Source organism: Orcinus orca, chromosome 7 (genome assembly GCF_937001465.1).
Source record: "Orcinus orca chromosome 7, mOrcOrc1.1, whole genome shotgun sequence".
NCBI classification, from domain to species: Eukaryota; Metazoa; Chordata; class Mammalia; order Artiodactyla; family Delphinidae; genus Orcinus; species Orcinus orca.
Window position 1 is genome coordinate 7,977,283 of NC_064565.1, and position 18,653 is coordinate 7,995,935.

The 18,653-nt window shown below is 44.0% G+C and overlaps 1 protein-coding gene across 5 annotated transcripts in view; it reads left to right on the top strand.

Moving 5' to 3' along the window:
- The window catches only part of OCA2 (OCA2 melanosomal transmembrane protein), a 258,159-nt gene that overhangs the window by 44,550 nt on the left and 194,956 nt on the right, over positions 1-18,653 (top strand). For all 5 annotated transcript variants that reach the window (XM_033400198.2, XM_004276885.4, XM_049712577.1 and 2 more), the window contains exons 3-9: positions 4,005-4,103; positions 5,495-5,686; positions 8,700-8,757; positions 10,823-10,895; positions 12,270-12,430; positions 14,196-14,278; positions 15,510-15,663. In XM_033400198.2, the coding sequence (XP_033256089.1) occupies positions 4,005-4,103; positions 5,495-5,686; positions 8,700-8,757; positions 10,823-10,895; positions 12,270-12,430; positions 14,196-14,278; positions 15,510-15,663 (820 nt within the window). The remainder of the gene's footprint in view (positions 1-4,004; positions 4,104-5,494; positions 5,687-8,699; positions 8,758-10,822; positions 10,896-12,269; positions 12,431-14,195; positions 14,279-15,509; positions 15,664-18,653) is intronic.

Below are 18,653 nucleotides of genomic sequence, written 5' to 3' on the forward strand. Positions count from 1 at the left end.
CCCTATAATTCAGATACTGGTGTGTTTAATGTTGTCCCAGAGGTCTGTGTGATTGTCCTTAATTCTTTTGATTTTTCTTTTTTTCTCCTCTGCACTAGTTATTTCCTCTATTTTATCTTCTGGGTTACTTGTCTGTTCTTCTGCCTCAGTTATCCTGCTATTGATTCCTTCTAGAGAATTTTTAATTTCATTTATTGTGTTGTTCATCATTGTTTGTTTGCTCTTTAGTTCTTCTAGGTCCTTGTTAAACGTTTCCTGTATTTTCTCCATTCTATGTTCAAGGTTTTGGGTCATCTTTACTATCAGTGCTCTGAATTCTTTTTTAGGTAGCCTGCCTATTTTCTCTTCATTTGTTTGGTCTGTTGGGTTTTTATCTTGCTCCTTCATCTGCTGTGTATTTCTCTGTCTTCTTATTGGCTTAACTTACTTTGTTTGTGGTCTCCTTTTCGCGGGCTGTCGGTTCGTAGTTCCCATTGTTTTTGGTGTCTGCCCCCAGTGGGTAAGGTTGGTTCAGTTGCTTGTGTAGGCTTCCTGGTGGAGGGGACTGGTGCCTGTTTTCTGGCAGATGAGCCTGGATCTTTTCTTTCTGGTGGGCAGAATCGCATCTGGTGGTGTTTTTGGGGGGTGTCTGTGAACTTCGTATGATTTTAGGCAGCCTCTTTGCAAATGGGTGGGCTTGTGGTCCTGTCTTGCTAGTTGTTTGTTGTGGGGTTTCCAGCACTGGAGCTTGCTGGTCATTGGGTGGAGCTGGGTCTTAGCATTGTGACGGAGATCTCTGGGAGAGCTCTTGCTGACTGATATTCCATGGGACGTGGAGCTCTCTGGTGGTCCAGTGTTCTGAACTAGACAATTGTGGTAAAAATCTGACTGGTATCTTGGATTTTTCTTTGCTGGGTGATATATCCTGACCAACATGCCATCCCCTCTGCACCGGCTAAGGGAGTATTCAAAGAAGCAGTTAAAATGCATTGCAGGCAACATGGGCACGAGGATCCCCAGGGAGTACACAAAGCAGGGACCGCTTAATTTCTCCTGGATGATGTGGAAGGGTTGTGAGATCTGAAGGAAGATGACATGCTATACAAACAATGTTGAAAGAAAGCATATTATATATATAAACGCCCTAGACAAGGGTGGAAGCTTGTTACAAGAAGTAAAAGTATTTCTGAAAGTTTGAAGAGTAGATTTGGGTAAAGGGAGTTAAAGAAAATCTAGAGGTGAAGCTGAGGTGACATGCAGGTGGTGTATCTTAAAGGACTCTTTAAAGCCTGATGAGTGTTTTTATCATGAATGGATGTTGAATTATGTCAAATGCTTTTTCTGAGTCTATTGAGATGATCATGTGGTTTTTGTCTTTCCTTTTGTTAATGTGCTGTATCACATTGATATGCATACAGTGAACCATCCTTGTAACCCTGGAACCAATCCAACTTTGTCATGGTGTATGATCCTTCTTATGTATTGTTGGATTTGTTTGCTAATATTTTGTTGAGGAATTTTGCATCTATATTCATCAAGGATATTGGCTTGTAATTTTTCTTCGTAGTGTCCTTGTGTGGTTTTTATATCAGGAAAATGGTGGCCTAATAAAATGAATTTTGCAGTGTTCCTTTCTCTTCAATCTTTTGGAATGGTTTGAGAAGGATAGGTATATATTCTTCTTTATATGTTTGGTAAAGTTTCTCAGTGAATCTTTCCAGTCTTGGTCTTTTGTTCACAGGGATTTTTTTTTTTTTTAATTACAGATTCTATTTCACTTCTAGTGATCAGTCTCTTCAAATTTTCTGTTTCTTCTTCACTCAGTCTTAGCAGTCTGTATGTTTCTAGAAATTTGTTCATTTCTTCTAGGTTGTCCAATTTGTTGGCATATAACTGTTCATAGTATTCTCATAATTATTTGTATATCTGTAGTATTGGTTGTTATTTCTCCTCTTTAATTCTAATTTTGTTTATTTGGGTCCTTGCTTTTCTTCTTGGTGAGACTTGGTGTGATTTGTCAATTTTGTTCATCTTTTTAGAAAACCAGCTCTTGGTTTTATTGATCTTTTATATTGTTTTCTTAAAATCTCTATTTTATTTATTTCCTCTCTGATCTCTATATTTCCTTCCTTTTGCTGACTTTGTTCTTCTTTTTCTGTTTCTTTTATTTGGTAGGTTAAGTATTTGGTAGGTTAATTTGTTCATTTGAGATTTTTCTTTTATGTCAAGGAACGCCAGTATCACTATGAATTTCCCTTATAGAACTGCTTTTGCTGCATCCCATAGCTTTTGGAAAGTTGTGTTTTCATTTTCATTTGTCTTGAGGTATTTTCTGATTTCCACTTTGATTTTATCATTGACCCATTGGTGTTTTAGTAGCATGTTATTTAGTCTCCACTGTTTTCTCTTTTTCTTTCTGTTGTTCATCTCTAGTTTCATACTGTTGTGGTCGACAAACATGCTTGATATTATTGCTATCTTCCTAAATAGATGAGTCTATTTTTGTGACCTAGTATGTAGTCTGTCCTAGAGAAATTTCCTTGAAAAGTGTATAGTCTGCATTTTGGGGGGGATGTAGTCACCTGTAAATGTTCATTACATTCAACTGGTCTATTCTGTCATTTAGGACCTCTGATGCCTTATTGATTTTTTTGTCTGGTTGATCTGTCCATTGATGTCAGTGGGGGTGTTAAAGTCTCTTGCTATTTTTGTATTATTTTCAATTTCTCCCTCTAAGTTTGTTAGTATTTGCTTTATATATTTAGGTGCTCCTGTATTAGTTGTGTATATGTTAATAAGTATTGTATCCTCTTCTTATATTGATCCTTTCATCATTATTTAATGTCCTTCTTTGTCTTTCATTATAGCCTTTGTTTTAAAGTCTATTTTGTCTGATATGGATATTGCTACCCCTGTTTTCTTGTCATTTTGATCTGCATTAAATATCATTTTCCATCCCTTCACTTTCAGTCTGTGTGTTTTTCTCACTGAAGTGAGTCTCTTGTAGGCAATGTATTGAAGGGTCTTGCTTTGTTATTCAATCAGCCACCCTATGTCTTTTGATCAGCACATTTAGTCCATTGACATTTAATAATTATTTATAGGCAAGTACTTATTACCATTTTATTCTGTATTTTACAGTTGTTTTTGCAGTTCTTCTTTGTTCATTTCTTCTTATTATTTTTCTTGTTGTGGTTTGATGATTTCCTTTTGTATTACACTTGAGTTCCTTTCTTTTTGGTTTTTGTGAATTCATTCTATGTTTTTGATTTGTAGTTACTCTGGTTTTCAAGTATGTTAACCCACAACTATATCTATTTGCTTTAGATGGAGAGTCATATAAGTTCAAACACATTCTAAAAGATCTACATCTTTTTAAACATCTTTATTGGAGTATAATTGCTTTACAATTGTGTGTTAGTTTCTGCTTTATAGCAAAGTGAATCAGTTATACATACACACGTTTCCATATGTTTCCATATCTCTTCCCTCCTGCGTCTCCCTCCCTCTCACCCTCCCTTTTCCACCCCTCTATGCGGTCACAAACCACTTAGTTGATCTCCCTGTGCTACGTGGCTGCTTCCCACTAGCTATCCACTTTACACTTGGTAGTGTATATATGTCCATGCCACGCTCTCACTTTGTCACAGCCTACCCTTCCTCCTTCCCATATCCTCAAGTCCATGATCTAGTAGGTCTGTGTCTTTATTCCTGTCTTACCCGTAGGTTCTTCATGACCTTCTTTTTTTCTTTTCTTAGATTCCATATATATGTGTTAGCATACAGTATTTGTTTTCTCTTTCTGACTTACTTCACTCTGTATGACAGACTCTAGGTCCATCCACCTCACTACAAATAACTCAGTTTCATTCCTCTTTATGGCTGAGTAATATTGCATTGTATATATGTGCTACATCACCTAAGTGTCCATCAACAGATAAACGTTCTTGAATCTAGCCACAACCATCAGTGAGCACAGTCATCATTTTGTGTTGGTGATCCCTTTCCTTCACTGTGTTTTTCAGGTCTCACCCTCCTTTCCCCCAGTTCTTCAGCTGCAGTTCTAAAGACCCCTGCTTTACAGAAAGCACACCTTTGCTGAGGAATTTCTCACAAGAGAAAGGGTGAGGTGTTTTTTTTTTCTTTCTTTCTTATAAAATTAAGAAATCTCTGAGCATTATCCTTTGCACTTATGCTGGAGAATTTCTTCCTGAGATATGAATTTTTACCTGACATGTATGGTCTCTGCTAGATCCTTGTCGATTCAATGTGTGTTCATGATTCTAGTGGTTGTATTCTGTGCCTTATGAATTGCTAAGTAACCTTGAGCATAACCCTGTAATGATTGAATAGCACATGTACACACTCATGCATGCACACAGCTGGGAAAGGCCATCTTGCCAGGCCAGGGCTTCTCAACCAGGGTTGAGGTTGGCACTGTCAGGAGACATTTTTTGCTGTCACCAATGGGGGAGGGGCGCTACTGGCATTTAGGGTAGAGGACAGGGCTGCTGCTAAACATCCTGCATTGCACAGGACATCTCCCCACAACAAAGAATTATCTGGCTCAAATGTCAATAGTTATGAAGTTGAAAAATGTATGATTTAAAAGAAAACTCTATTTCCTGTAAGTTTGAAGTTCCTTTTTCTTGTTGTGAACCAGTCCTAAAGCAGTGATAAGAGTTCAGGAGAATGACAATGTCCTGTTGAGCTAACTGGGTTCGAAAGGCATAGATTGAGAGGCATAACATAATAGATTGTGGCTCTTGTGTCAATATTGCCACCCCACAAGTATTCCATGTATTTCCACAGGAAAATTCTGGGCTTGGTGCAGACTTACTAGAGTCAAGTGCTGACTGACAATCTGTACTGAATGAGTTGTTCAGTTGTTCAGGGATTCAACCAAAATTAAATGGATATATCCACATGTAATTTTGATAAATTTTATGATACCCCTTGATTCATCCTTCTAGATATAGGTCCCATTCTTGGGCCCATCTAGTCCAGTACTGACGTCCCCCACTCCTGCTCGTGCTCATGTAGATGTTGGGTGGGAAAGCTAGTTAGGCCATCTCCCCTACAGCTCCATTACATATAGATACCTACAAAGAGGAGAAAAGGCTTACACCACTCACTGTGCTTCAGGATGAGTATAACAGGACCAGGTATTGAGAACTCCAGCACAGTCAAAGAGAAAGGAAAAAACTGAAATGAGCTGGAGCTGGTCTGAGCCAGAAAAAGCTGTACTGGAAAGTTCCAGACTCAGAACAAGCTGATGTTTCTTGAAGGTCCACAATTTATTTTGAAGACTGTGTGACCCCAGATGATTTCCCTCCAGTCCAGGGTCTGTGACGTCAAGAAAGACCCATTCCCACCAGTCTGACAGTACTACAATATCGATGGTCCTTTGAAAAACAAGTATTGATTATACATTTCACGCTTACCCCTGAGATGAAGTGTTGCTTTGGAGATGCTACTATTTCCGTGAAAATAACCACAAAGCCTCAATTTCCAGGTCACGGTGCATGCCCGTTTGCCACCCAGAGTTCATCACTGCTGAAGAATCTTGGGAGAACAGCTCAGCTGAGTGGGAGGGCGGATCCCTGCTGAGCAGAGAGTTGGTAGGTTCCTCTGGATCCGCCTCCTCAGAGAAGGGGGAGCTTCTGGACAGCGCTCACATCGGGTTCCGCCGTCTTTCCAAGTTGAGGTAGGAAGACTTGGAGTGCCAGCACTGGCACAGGGTGTTGGTCACACAGTGCACGCCGCCCACCTGGGACTGGGCTGGGGAGTGGGGTGTGGTGCGGGTATTGCCCGCGCAACATCGTTCCTGAGGGGTGGAGGTGAGGAAGAAGGCTAGGTGGCACTTTCCTGGAAGGTAATCTTCCTTTCCTCCAGGCCCTAGAAGACAGATAAAGCGGCGTTCAAACCAGCATGGAGCCTTTAAGGCTACAAGAAAACCCAATTACAGACCTAAATGATGAACACCCTACACACCTGTCCTTTCTGTTGTGTGGCTGGGGTCTTCAAGCCCATGAGGCTTTGTGGATGAAGTAGTCCCCGTGGTGTTTTAGAAGGTGATATTATCATTTGTATTCAGTGATGAAGCACGTTATTAGAAGGGTTCTGCACAGGAAGGAGAAAGAGGGTTTTTAGGGGTGATGCAGCTGCAGGTGGGGCCAAGAGAGGCCGAGTCTTCCGTGCATGCGTAGGAGGGCAGAGGACACACATGCGCTGGGGATCTGAGGGAATTTTGCAGCATCCCCCGCGCGGGTCGGAGCAGGAGAGATCTCTCCCTTGTTTGTCTGTTGAGGCTTCTGCGTGAGCATTTACTTGAAGGAGGGGTTCCACTGAGAGCCCCACATTTGAAAGTGGCATTTCCAGGGACACAATACCAGGACCACCAAGGTCCCCATTATGTATCTGCTCCGAGGTAGCTGAGGAACCAGCAGGGCTGAGCATGTCCGTGCAGCTGTCTCCTTGTTGCCTGGCATTCCCCTAGCTCCACAGCCTTCTGTGGGCTTCCACTAAAATGGTCTATGTGAAAACCCATGGATAGGTGAGAAGACACCATGAAGCTATCAAATATTAGTGTTATTATTTCTCTACATTAGGGGGCCCAGCTTTTCTGAAGCTGTTTGAAGAGCTGATTAGAAGTGTACCTACCTGCCTCCCAAAGTGTATCTGTCTTTACCTAGAGAGGCCCACTCTCAGTTGTCCTACTGATCTTTCAGGCAATCCTGAGAGGTAGGTGAGGTACTTCAGAGAGGGTAAGGATTTTGCCTGAGGTCATGCAGGTTGTGAGAGGAGCAAAGGGGTGGGGGGAGGAATGTGACCCCAGGTCCCCCACTAGTGCTTGACCGTGGAGATGTCTTTTCCCACCATGCCTCCCAGTCATGTGTAGTTTCTTCACCTTGACTGGTCTTAGCTCTTCTCATAGGTGTGACAAATATTGGCCGACTAATGTGCTATAAAATTATCTGAATAATGTGAAAGTGTGTGAACAGGGACCTGGCCCCATAGATCACCATGATGGTAAGCGCTGACACTGTTAACACCCTTCTCCAGCTGGCTGCCTCACAACTCCAGAGGATGCGAGCTTCCTCAAATGTCCCATACCATGGAAAATAGAACTAAGTACATTTAAGCCTTTACATTCAGTGGTTGTTTTATCTTCTACGATTCATAAAATAGTTGCCTCAAACTTGTCACTTAACTGAAAGACTTAATGCCATTCTTTTTAACATGTCTAGAAAGTACTACAATGTTTGTTGAAGAAACTTGTAAAAATTATTTTGGATGGTCAGTCTGCTGTATATGTCAGTTATGTAGAAAGAAATTAGTATTTAAAATAGTTCAACTGGGCCAAGACAGGAATAAAGACGCAGACCTACTAGAGAATGGACTTGAGGATACGGGGAGGGGGAAGGGTAAGCTGGGACAAAGTGAGAGAGTGGCATGGACATATATACACTACCAAACATAAAATAGATAGCTAGTGGGAAGCAGCAGCATAGCACAGAGAGATCAGCTCAGTGCTTTTTGACCACCTAGAGGGGTGGGATGGGGGGGTGGGAGGGAGGGAGATGCAGGAGGGAGGAGATGTGGGGATGTGTGTATATGTATGGCTGATTTACTTTGTTATAAAGCAGAAACTGACACACCATTGTAAAGCAATTATACTCTAATAGATGTTTCAAAAAAAAGTATTAAAAATAGTTAAATTAATGCTTCCTGTTTTAAAAGGAAATGTTTTTTGATTCCTATTTGAATAGGAGCTATTGATCATAATTTGGAAGGGTGAAATATTACTCATCAAATTCATTAAATCTGAGAGAATGCAAAAGAAGGTTTTACCATTTTGAAAGGATCAGAAAGATTTTGAAAAAGATATCCCTATATAGACTTTATTCCTTTGTTCTACAAACATGTGTCAAGCACAGGCTGTGTACCAGCACCCTTCCTTTTGCAGGGCCAGAGCACAAATACCCCAGGGCTTGCTCTTGAGGAGTGGCCAGGGGAGAGCACTCCCCAGCACTAGGCAGTGATTGTGTCTTCAGGAGGTAGGATCTGGTGGACCCTGGGGAGGTGACAGGAGCAGAGATAAGCCTGGAGTGGCTGCCAGACCCACATTTGCCAAGGACCTGAGGGCTACAATTAAGAAGTGTGTAATGATGACTGGGCCAGGGTGCCATCATGAGTCCTAAGAGGGCCTGAATGTCTATTGAATTATCTCCTAAGGAATTCTTAAAGGACTCTGCTGGTACAACTGGTTATAGCATTGCAATTTCTTTCTTGAATTGTTTGGTTATGTCTCAGTCGATGTTTGTTTGATGATCAAGTCCATATGCCTACCTTCCAGAAAACTTAGGGGAAAATAATTGATAAATATGAATCTGAGAGCTGAGATGAAGCTTGTTTCCAGGAAACTAGAGCCTTTAAAAGGCTAGTGAAGAGGCTCAAATCTTGATCTTCAGCATCTCTGATAAGAAGCAGTGTTCAGACACTCAGGGTTAAGTTTCTTCCCCTCTATAACCTCCACAAATCTGCTGTTGTCCTCAGCAGTATCCTCTTTCATACCATGTTATGGGAAGAATTTCACACATGTGCTTTGAGATAAACATTACCCAAGGCTTCAGCAGGCATCTGAGGTTTGACAGTTTGGGGCACATGCAAGCAGGACTGCTGTCAGTGTGACCTGGGGCCTGTCTTTTCTCTTGCAGGTGCTGTGTGCAGTGGCTGAAAGTCATGGGCTTATTTGTCTTTGTGGTGCTGTGCTCTGTGAGTACCATGGCACCCTGAGCTCTGCTGTCTGCTCAGCAGAGCCCCCGGGTGCATTGTGCTGGGTAGCAGGGCACCTGAGGTGCGGGGCTTACACATTTCTTTGGAGGTGTTACTGAGGGTGTGTGGAATGGCAGCCTGGGGGTGGCTAGGGAGCCCTGCCCTTAGCAGTGCTCCTCTGTTGTTGTCCCCAGTCATACGATGGAAGCCCTGAGGACCTGGCTTTGCTCTGTGGAAGGCAGTTAGCTTACCCGCAGGTCTCAATTCCCACCTTAAGCGGCTTACCAAATTCTCTTTTCAGCCACAAGCAGTAAACACTCTTTAGTTGTGTTGGGACATGTCTAGCAATCATGGGTGCCCCCAGGAATGTCTCAGTGCCCCTTTGGGATGGCTCCCAGCTGACCCACCCTGTCTGGGAGAGAGTGAAGTTCTATGTTTGCCCCTTCCCTGGAGGCTGCTCTGATTTTACTTGCCCATACATCCCCAGGGAGGGCTGCAGAGCCAGGGCCCTGGAGGTGACCTAAGTGTTCCCTCTGGCTTGAAGGGTCACGAGTTTCACTGCCAGCATTTGTGTGGTGTGTGCCCTGATGTAGCCCTAGCTGAGATCACATTGTATGCACTCAAAATGTATTCGCTGAATGAGTGAGTGTGAGGCCCCCCATTTGCGTGTGTGCATGGGGGTGTGAGGCCCCCATGTCTGCCTGTGTGTCTGTGTGTGTGCACAAAGGTGTGAGGTACCAAGTGCCTGGCTGTGTGTTTGTGTGTGTGCATGCCTCTGTGGGACGTGTGGGTCTTTTTCTGTCTGTGAGCATTTTGAGGTTGTGTGTGTGCCTAGGGACTTATTGTTAGAGTTAATAGTTACTTATTTTTAGCATTGGCATAGGATAGTTTGTGTGGGCCAGTTTTGGGAGACACCAGTAGGTGGTTTGTATGTGCCGCTGTGACAGGGTATGAGATTGTAAGCAAGGAAGGGGTGGGTGAGTGGTGTTTCCATACCTGTGCTCTGTGGACTCCAGGACTGGTGTGGCTGTGGCTTTTCTCTGTAGGCAGCCTGTGGTGACAGCCATGCTGGCTGCCCTTTGTGACTGGAAGCTGTGTATGTGACCATGTGTAGCTGTGAATACATGGTCTTCATTATCTGTGTGTGTGGGCATGAGGGTTGGGACTCTATGTGTGTGCAGGATTGTACATGACAAGAGTCTCCTCTTCTCAGTGTGACATATAGGGAACAATGTTGCATTTCAGACAGCAAGGGTGCATGAAGTCAATACTGGCTGAATTGAAATGAGTAGAGGCATTCTTTAATAATCCACATGGGAGGAGAGCAGTGGCACAGAGAAAGGAAATCTAAGCACAGAACAAAAAAAAATTGCATTGAACTCTGAAAACTTCATGAGTTTACTGTTTTGGCTACCAGTTTGCCTTTCTACTTCCTATTCACACAGTTGTGTGGCTCTGAAACCCCAGCTGCTTAGCATAGCCTGGTGGGTGGGTGTACTGGGATATCCAAGGAGGAGGTATGGGTGGCCCAAGTCTCCCCTGACCCCTGAGAGCTGACCTGAGCTCTGTGTCTAGTCTTCATCCTTCTTCTGGTAATTGAAATTTTGGTGATTTGTGGACACAATCCAAAACAGAATTTGAGGAATTTGTTTTGAACTTCTGTAATCTGTTATCTCATCATCACTTTTACTTTCTGATGAAGTATAAGATACTCTGCAAATTCCACAAGCATGTGCTCCCACCATCATATGGATTGTATTTCCTACTCTCCAGTATGGGAAAACCATGTTTACCCTCCTCTGATGATTTAATTTTATGGCTGGGTATTTAATCCTTAAAATTGACAAATATCAATAATCAAGGCCCATTGTAGCAGAAAATAGTATAATGGATCAGAATTTTATCTTTTAATATCTCAGAAAAGCTATTTAGAGTAAGCTGGTGAATTTTGGATACATCAAGCAGCACCATTATCATACCCGTATTTTCAGCTCTTATCAAAGTTACTTAAATCCTATTGCTCTCACACCACAAATCTATCATTAAATGTTTCTGATTGTTACAGATTTTATTTAGCCTGTATCCAGATGAAGGAAAGTTCTGGCAGTTGCTGGCTGTGTCACCGCTGGAAAGCTACTGTATCCAAACCCGTACTTAGATGGACAGTCGCTCATGGTTGAGTCACAAAGTGAAGAGACCCGAAAACTATCATGACTGTTGCCCAAGGTCACAGCCTAAGCAATTACCGTTCCTCCCTGTGTGTGTTTTGTTCCTCCAGGACGTTTGGTGAAAGATGAGGCTTCAGAACAGAAGGGGAGGGGCACTAGTGAGACTGCGATGGGTGGGTGGTGGTGAGGTTCCCCATGGAAGTGTGACAGCAGCCAAACAGTGCATTTTAGTTAAGGCCCGGCTTCCTGTGGCTCTTGGATACTCTGTTCTGTTCCTTGCCCCCACCCTCTTGTGTTTTGGCTTGGGTGGTTCCTCTTGACCTATCTTTAAGTTCATTTGTTCTTTCCTTGGCTGTGTCATCTGAGTTTGATGATTGCTTGGTTTCTTATACTCTGGGCTCTCTTGCCTTTTTGTAGGCCTCAGCTGCCATAACAGAATACCACAGCCTGGGTGGCTTATAAAAAAACAGACATTTATTTCTCACAGTTCTGGAGGCTGGACATCCAAGGTCAGGGTGGGCTGATTTGATTTCTAATGAGGGCTCTCTTTCTGGCTTGCAGATGGTCACCTTCCTTCTATGTCTTCACAGGGCCTTTCCTTTCCTCTGTGTGTGTGTGTGTGTGTTTATGAGTGTGTATGTAGAGAGAGTGAGAGCTCTCTCGTATCTCTTCTTACAAGGACACTAATCCTATCAGATCTGGGCCTCACCCTATGACCTCATTTAACCTCAGTTACTTCCTTAGAGGCCCCATCTCCTAGTATAGCCACACAGGTGCTCAGGGCTTCAACATATGAATATGGGGGACATGGGCATTCAGTCCATAGCACTGAGGTAAAGTTTTAAGCTTGGAGATGATCACACCTTAACTTCTATGGGCCTTAGTTTTGGGGTGGGGGGAGTCGTGTAAATCTAGTTAGAGGTTGGCTGGGTTGTGGTTTGTAGTTGCCAGGGTAACCTTCAGTGCCCCAGACAGTTGGAATTTCTCGGCCTCTTTCCATCTGTCTACTGCTCATTATGAGTCCAGGGACTGGGGCAGGTGTTTTATGCTGGCTGCAAAGAGTAGAAGCAGAGATGATAGTAGGATGGGAGACACCACCTAAATGTTAAACCAGAGGATCCAAAACACAATTAAACAAAGCAAAACCAGTTGTGCATGTCAGGGGTGAGGGGCTGAAGAGGTAGGAGCAGTCAGGGCAGTGACACAGGTGGAAGGGACGGCCTGGACATACATTTCCTTGTGCACTTTCCAAGATGGGTGTTCCCTGGGAAGGTGGGAAAGGTTGCGGGGGGGCCCTCCAGGCCTCTCCTCCTTGCTTTGTAGTTCACCTTGACAGCCCCCCAGCTGTGAACCTCAGCAGCCATGCAGACTCCATGCTGCTCCAAGTGGACCTGGCAGGGGCCCTGCTGGCCAGTGGCCCAAGTCATCTCGGGAGAGAAGAGCACGTGGTGGTGGAGGTGACCCAGGCTAATGCTCCAGGCTCCAGGAAGTGGTGGCCACAGCAGGTTATACTCATAAGTTATTTGAAAGGAATTGTAAAAACTCATTTTACCTCTTTATAAATTGAGTTTCCTCTCTAATTGATTTGATGGGAGCCATAAGGCAATGACACCATTATTAGGCAAGCCCTTATCTTTTGCTTTGTCTTTGAAATTCTCTTTTCTCTAAGACAGTTATAAAACTCTCACCATTTCAGTAAAGTCAGGCTTTTGAGGGTTTTTTTTTTTAAATTTAGAGTGATTTTACTGGGCAATTCAGGGAAACATTATATATTTGAAAGTGCAGTTAAACCTGAGACTTCAAATATATAATGTTTCCTTCTGTACCATGAGGTACTCCAATACTACGGTCCCCTTGAGTTTGTGGACACTTGGCTAAGACTGTGCCTGGTTTCCTCGAGCTTCTGCTTCTATAGCAATAGGACCTTGTGCTCAGTGTCTAAGCCAAAGCCTTCAGTTCACATCCTGTGAAGGCTAGGAGAGCCAGCAGTGGCGTTGTCACCATGTCCCAGAGCCCAGACAAGGCCTGGCCCCTCTCTGTGCATCCTGACTTGTGCCCCAAGGCCTGGCCTCAGTGACTCCCCTGGATTATCATATGAAGTCGTATCCCTAGTTCATGGGTTTTCCCTATTGTAACTAATAGAAGGAAACCCTGCTGGTACACAAGGCTGTGTCATCCAAAATGGAGTGTCACTGGAGTAATGGTGGGTTACTGCCCCATCACATTTTTCTGCCATGCAGAGAAGTGTCCCCAGAGCCAATGTCTCATTATGAAGAAGGCTGCGGTTTCATGGGCAATGGCTGATGTTGCACCGATATTCTAAACCGGTGGCTCTGGCTGTGGTCTTAGGACATAAACTTGGCTTCCCTGTTTGCAGCCCACAGCTCACTGACTCCTCAGTAAAGACGAGGTAGGCACATTTCATCTGCTGTTGGCTCCTTTTGTGACCTTGTGTGGAGGAGGGCATGACTTTTTGCAGCCTGCTGACATAGTTGCCTGCTCCAGAAACACAACACAGGAGATCTTTACTGAAGGATTTTTTTCTGATACACTCTTTCCAAGCACGGAAGTGTTTAAGAGAACTTTTGATCTCTCATTCATGCTTTGACCGATTTCAAAGTTCCTATTTTCAATTTTCTTTATGATTGGTGGGCGGCAAGACTCCTGTCCTCCCATTGAAAGTTCCCTGGCAACCTTAGTCAGGCTGCCTGCATCTGCCTGGGTACACCTCCATCTCTGCACACATCTGGCCCCTCTCAGCTGGCTTCTCCATTCCTCTGCTCCTGACAAGCCCACGTACAGGCACTTTGGCCCGCAACAAAGGCAGCTCATCCTCTGGCCCTCCCTCCCACAGGCTCCTGTGACCTGGGTGTGGAGAGTTTCCTGCCTTCAGTTTGCAAACAGGAAGCAGTTCTAAACAAGCCTTTCTCGTCAGTTGCCTCAGTGGGTTTAGAAGACTCCAAGTCTCCAGTAATGTGAAATGATTTCCTTTTCTCTTAATATATCGTATTTACTTCTATATCTTTGTGTCTTTGTACATGAATTCTGTATTTGTACTTCCGTATTTTTCTTAAACACAGCCCTCCAGTTGTGGACATTTCCAGCTGCACACCACCTGGCCATCTCTAGTGTCTCCGTGCGAAAAGGCTTCATGCTCCTCTCTTTCTCCTTTTCTTATTCTAAACAAGGACCTACATTGAACAGCGCAGGACCCCAGGTGATGGTCCAGGTTCAAAGCCTTACCAGGATTTCATGCTTTGACTTTTACAGGTCACTCATAACTGGACGGTGTTTTTAAATCCAAGCAGAAGTGAGCGCACGGTGCTGAGCAGGACCTTTGAGGTTCTGAGCAGGTGGGTCTTGGTGACTGAGGTGTTGGGGAAGCCCCTCTGGGACACACTCACCTAGAGAAGTGTGACCCTTGGGACACCAGTTATGAATAGCCAGGCCAGTTACGGGCTTGGATGAGATGCTCCTTTTGTGTAGACAGTGAACATGAGGCTGTGGCCGGGGGTCAAAACCACACATACCAGGAAGTAAGAGGATTGATTACAGAGCCCATTTTGAAGCAAATGGTGTTTTATAGCTGCTGCTTTAAATTCATTAATATCATGAAGCTATGCAATGGGGAATTCTAGAAAATCTTAGGATTCTTTTTTTCTTTAATGCCACTCCGTATTAAGTCTGTACTCTTGGTTACTGTATGAGTTTGCTAGGCCTGCTATAACAAATACCACAGACGGGTGGTTTAAACAGTAGAAATTTATTTCCTCAAGTTGTCAACAGTGTGTGTCTCTCCTGAGGTCCCTCTCCTTGCTGTGTAGACACCATCTTCCCCCTGTGTCCTCACGTGCTTGTTCCTCTGTGCATGTCTGTGCCCCAAACTCCTTTTCTTATAAGGACACCAGTCATATTGGTGTCACTATTTTTGACTTAATCATCTTTGTAAAGATCTTATCTCCAAATACAGTCACATTCTGAAGTGGGGTTAGGAAGTCCACATATTGAAGGGACACAATTCAGCTCAGAACAGTTACTGAAATTTTAGAAAGTGCTTTAGTTTCACCATGCCACATGCTGTTGATGACTTACATGCTTCTTGTTCCTGGTGCTTTCACACCACTGGTGACAACCTGTCTACCTGTTCTCAGGTTGCACATCCTTTTCCAAATCTCTCACATGTGAGAATAGTCGGCTGTGCTATTTGTTAGCAGGTAAAGCAATCAGATATGTGATAAGGAGGAAGAGGGAAAATTAAATGGCTAACCACTGTGAACTTCCCTGCTCACTGTTCATTGTTGGAGTGGCAGCTGCAGCAAAGAAGGCGCTCCCTGATGGGGGCTGAGTAGCTATGTCAGAGGGGCCTGGCCACGGGGAGGCTGTGCATGCATCTCACACAGCTTGCCTGTGCTCAGGGCTCCTCATCTGCCAGGTCAGGCATTGTGTGAGTCACTCTGAGATCAGTTCAGGCTCTGGTTATGGCCATGGATGATGTGTTGGGAAAGACACCGAGGGAGCAGCACTAATGGTTGATGGCTGGTCTGTTTCCCTTATCAGTGGTAAGATCTTTGCTTCATTCTGCAGAGAGCCTGTTTCCATCAACGTTCGAGCCTCCCTCCAGCAGACCCAGGTTGTTCCTCTTTTGATGGCTTATCAATACCTCCGCACAAGCATTGAAGCACAAGTGACCATGGCTGCGGTCATTCTTGCTGGGGTCTACGTGCTGATTATATTTGAGGTAACTTGCATGCCTGCTCTCCTGGGTTTATCTGTGCGCCCACAAGTGTATTTTAACACTTACTTTTTGGGTGCTTAGCGATAGGCTCAGTCTTGCATCTTAGTCAAACTGAAATAGTGTCTTTCCTAAAAAGTGACATTTCCCTCATTCTAGGTAGAAAATTGCTCTGTACTGCAATATCTGCTGAATCTTGGCAATTGACATATGCAAGATAAGTTTTGCCAGGCACCAGCAAAAGTTTATTGAGAAAACTGAATATGCATGTGATTTTCTCACCCTCATTTTGCTGCTCACACAAAGTGTGATCCTGAGGGGACAAATGTTGGACCTCTCTGAGACTCAGGGTCTTCTTCTGTAAGATGGGCATGTTAAAATGCCCCCTAGCTGCTTCATAGGATTGTGTGCATGATGGGGACCTGGGAGACCTTGGGCTACATGTGGGGAAGGATTATTATCTTTTATGCTTATCAACTCAGCTAATGAGCCTTTTCACAAGTGATCTCATGTCCCATAAATTCAATTTTTCTGGGAAACTTTAAGTGTGGCTATACCTTCAATAGCATGGAACAAAGTACAGACACTGCCTGGGCTGGGCAGGTCCATCGTTGGTTTGATTGTGAAACCAGATTTACAACAACGTGTTGATGGGAATGTTGGCTCCAGTGGGCTGAGCCTGGAGGGTCAGGAGAGGATGTGACTGTGAAGAGGTGTTTCTTCCCGAGGTATGAGAAGTGCCGTGGAACTTCAAGGAGGTGAGCTGAGGGAGGAGTCACCAGGATAGTTCCTGAAGTCCCCTGCGGCTGTCTGGTCTGCCTGGCTCCAGCAAGTTGAGCCCCTAGCTGTCCAGCAAGGTCCACTCACTGGTTTAGTTGCTCTTTCTCTTAATGTCTCTTTTATTCTGGGGCAGCTCTATTCTCTCCATTCTTTCTCTATTTTCTTTTCAATCAATATTATCATTGTTTCAGAATTCCTATGGCCACACACACACTCTGTGATCCATCAGAGTCCAGAGGGGTCCAGGAGCAGGTCGTTGAGCAGTTTTCTCCCTGAGAGGCCACAGAGAGCACACTCCTCCCTCTGTGGCAGTGTTTCTACCAAGGGCAGGATGCTTGAGATTCAGAGCCCAAGGCTGTTGCTGGGGGCTTGTCACATAGGCACCCTCAGCCCACCAAAGTCCCAGGCTCCCAGAAGTAAGGCAGATGTTCACAAAAAGTCACATTTTTATACCAACAGTTTAGGCATACTGGTACAGCAGAATGCAGTACTCCAGGCCCACAGAGCAACCTTATCACTTGGTAACACAGGAAACATTTCAAAAGCCAAGTACTCAGATGTCAGCCAAGGCCAACCCTGGAGCAGGCTCTTCTAAAGGCCCTTCTAATGATGGCTGCCTTAGGCTTGCCAGGGCTTTACTGCATCACCATCTGGTTGAAAAATCCTATTCTGTTTTTCTGTAGAATATCCTGCACCCTGGATTGTTACTCTAGTCCCTCTATCTCCAACGGACTACAATTTAGATCTAAAGTCTTCAGGTTAAATTTTGGGGCCCATAGGCTTCACAGGTGTGCTGGGAGTTTGAGTTGTATCGAGGAGAAGGAATCTGGGTGTCCTCCTTTCAGGGATGCTGAGATTGCCCAGTGAGTTTAGGTGGTAGCAGCCCAGCCTGTTTGTTGTCATGCTCCCTGCTGCTACCTTTGCTCTTAATGGCTTTAATACCCACCAGGGACCATTGCCTGACTCAGTGGTTTCATTAGCATTTACAGTAAACTTTCTGTCCTTCATTCTGCATTTATAAATGATTCATTCTGTATTGAAGAACTTTCTCCCACCCAATTTCGTTATTGTGAAACACACTTCATGCCAGAGACACAAGATTAATTTTCTTTTATTAATGATTTTCATAGTAGTGAATAGCTGCCTTAGCAACTTACAGTGGTATCCACTGAGTTATTTTGTGTCTCTTAGATTTTTTTTTTTTTTTTTTTTGCGGTTCGTGGGCCTCTCACTGTTGTGGCCTCTCCCGTTGCGGAGCACAGGCTCTGGACGTGCAGGCTTAGTGGCCATGGCTCACGGGTCCAGTTGCTTCGCAGCATGTGGGATCCTCCCGGACCGGGGCACGAACCCGCGTCCCCTGCATCGGCAGGCGGACTCTCAACCACTGCGCCACCAGGGAAGCCCTCTTAGATTTTTTTGAATATCATTTTGAACTTATGGATATAATAGATTCAGTGTGCTTTAATCAATCACAGTCACTAATAATTAAAAAAATACAGTCCAGTGCCAATTTATTTATTTATTTTTGAATTTTATTTTATTGTATTTTTTAAAATAGCAGGTTCTTATTAGTTACCTGTTTTATACATATTAGTGTATATATCTCAATCCCAATCTCCCAATTCATCCCAGCACCACCGCCCCCTGCTTTCCCCCTCTGGTGTCTATATGTTTGTTCTCTACATCTGTGTCTCTATTTCTGCCTTGCATACTGGTTCATATGTACAATTTTTGTAGATTCCACACACACACGTTAATATATATGTTTTTCTCTTTCTGCCTTACTTCACTCTATATGACAGTCTCTAGGTCCATCCATGTCTCTACAAATGACCCAGTTTCATTCCTTTTTATGGCTGAGTAATATTCCATTGTATATATGTACCACATCTTCTTTATCCATTCATCTGTCGATGGGCATTTAGGTTGCTTCCATGATCTGGCTATTGAAAGTAGTGCTGCAATGAACATTAGTGCACGTGTCTTTTTGAATTATGGTTTTCTTTGGGTATATGCCCAGTAGTGGGATTGCTTGCTGGGTCATATGGTAATTCTATTTTCAGTTTTTTAAGGAACCTCCATACTGTTCTCCATAGTGGCTGTATCAATTTACATTCCCACCAACAGTGCTGGAGGATTCCCTTTTCTCCACACCCTCTCCAGCATTTGTTTTTTGTAGATTGTCTCATGATGCCCATTGTAACTGGGGTGAGGTG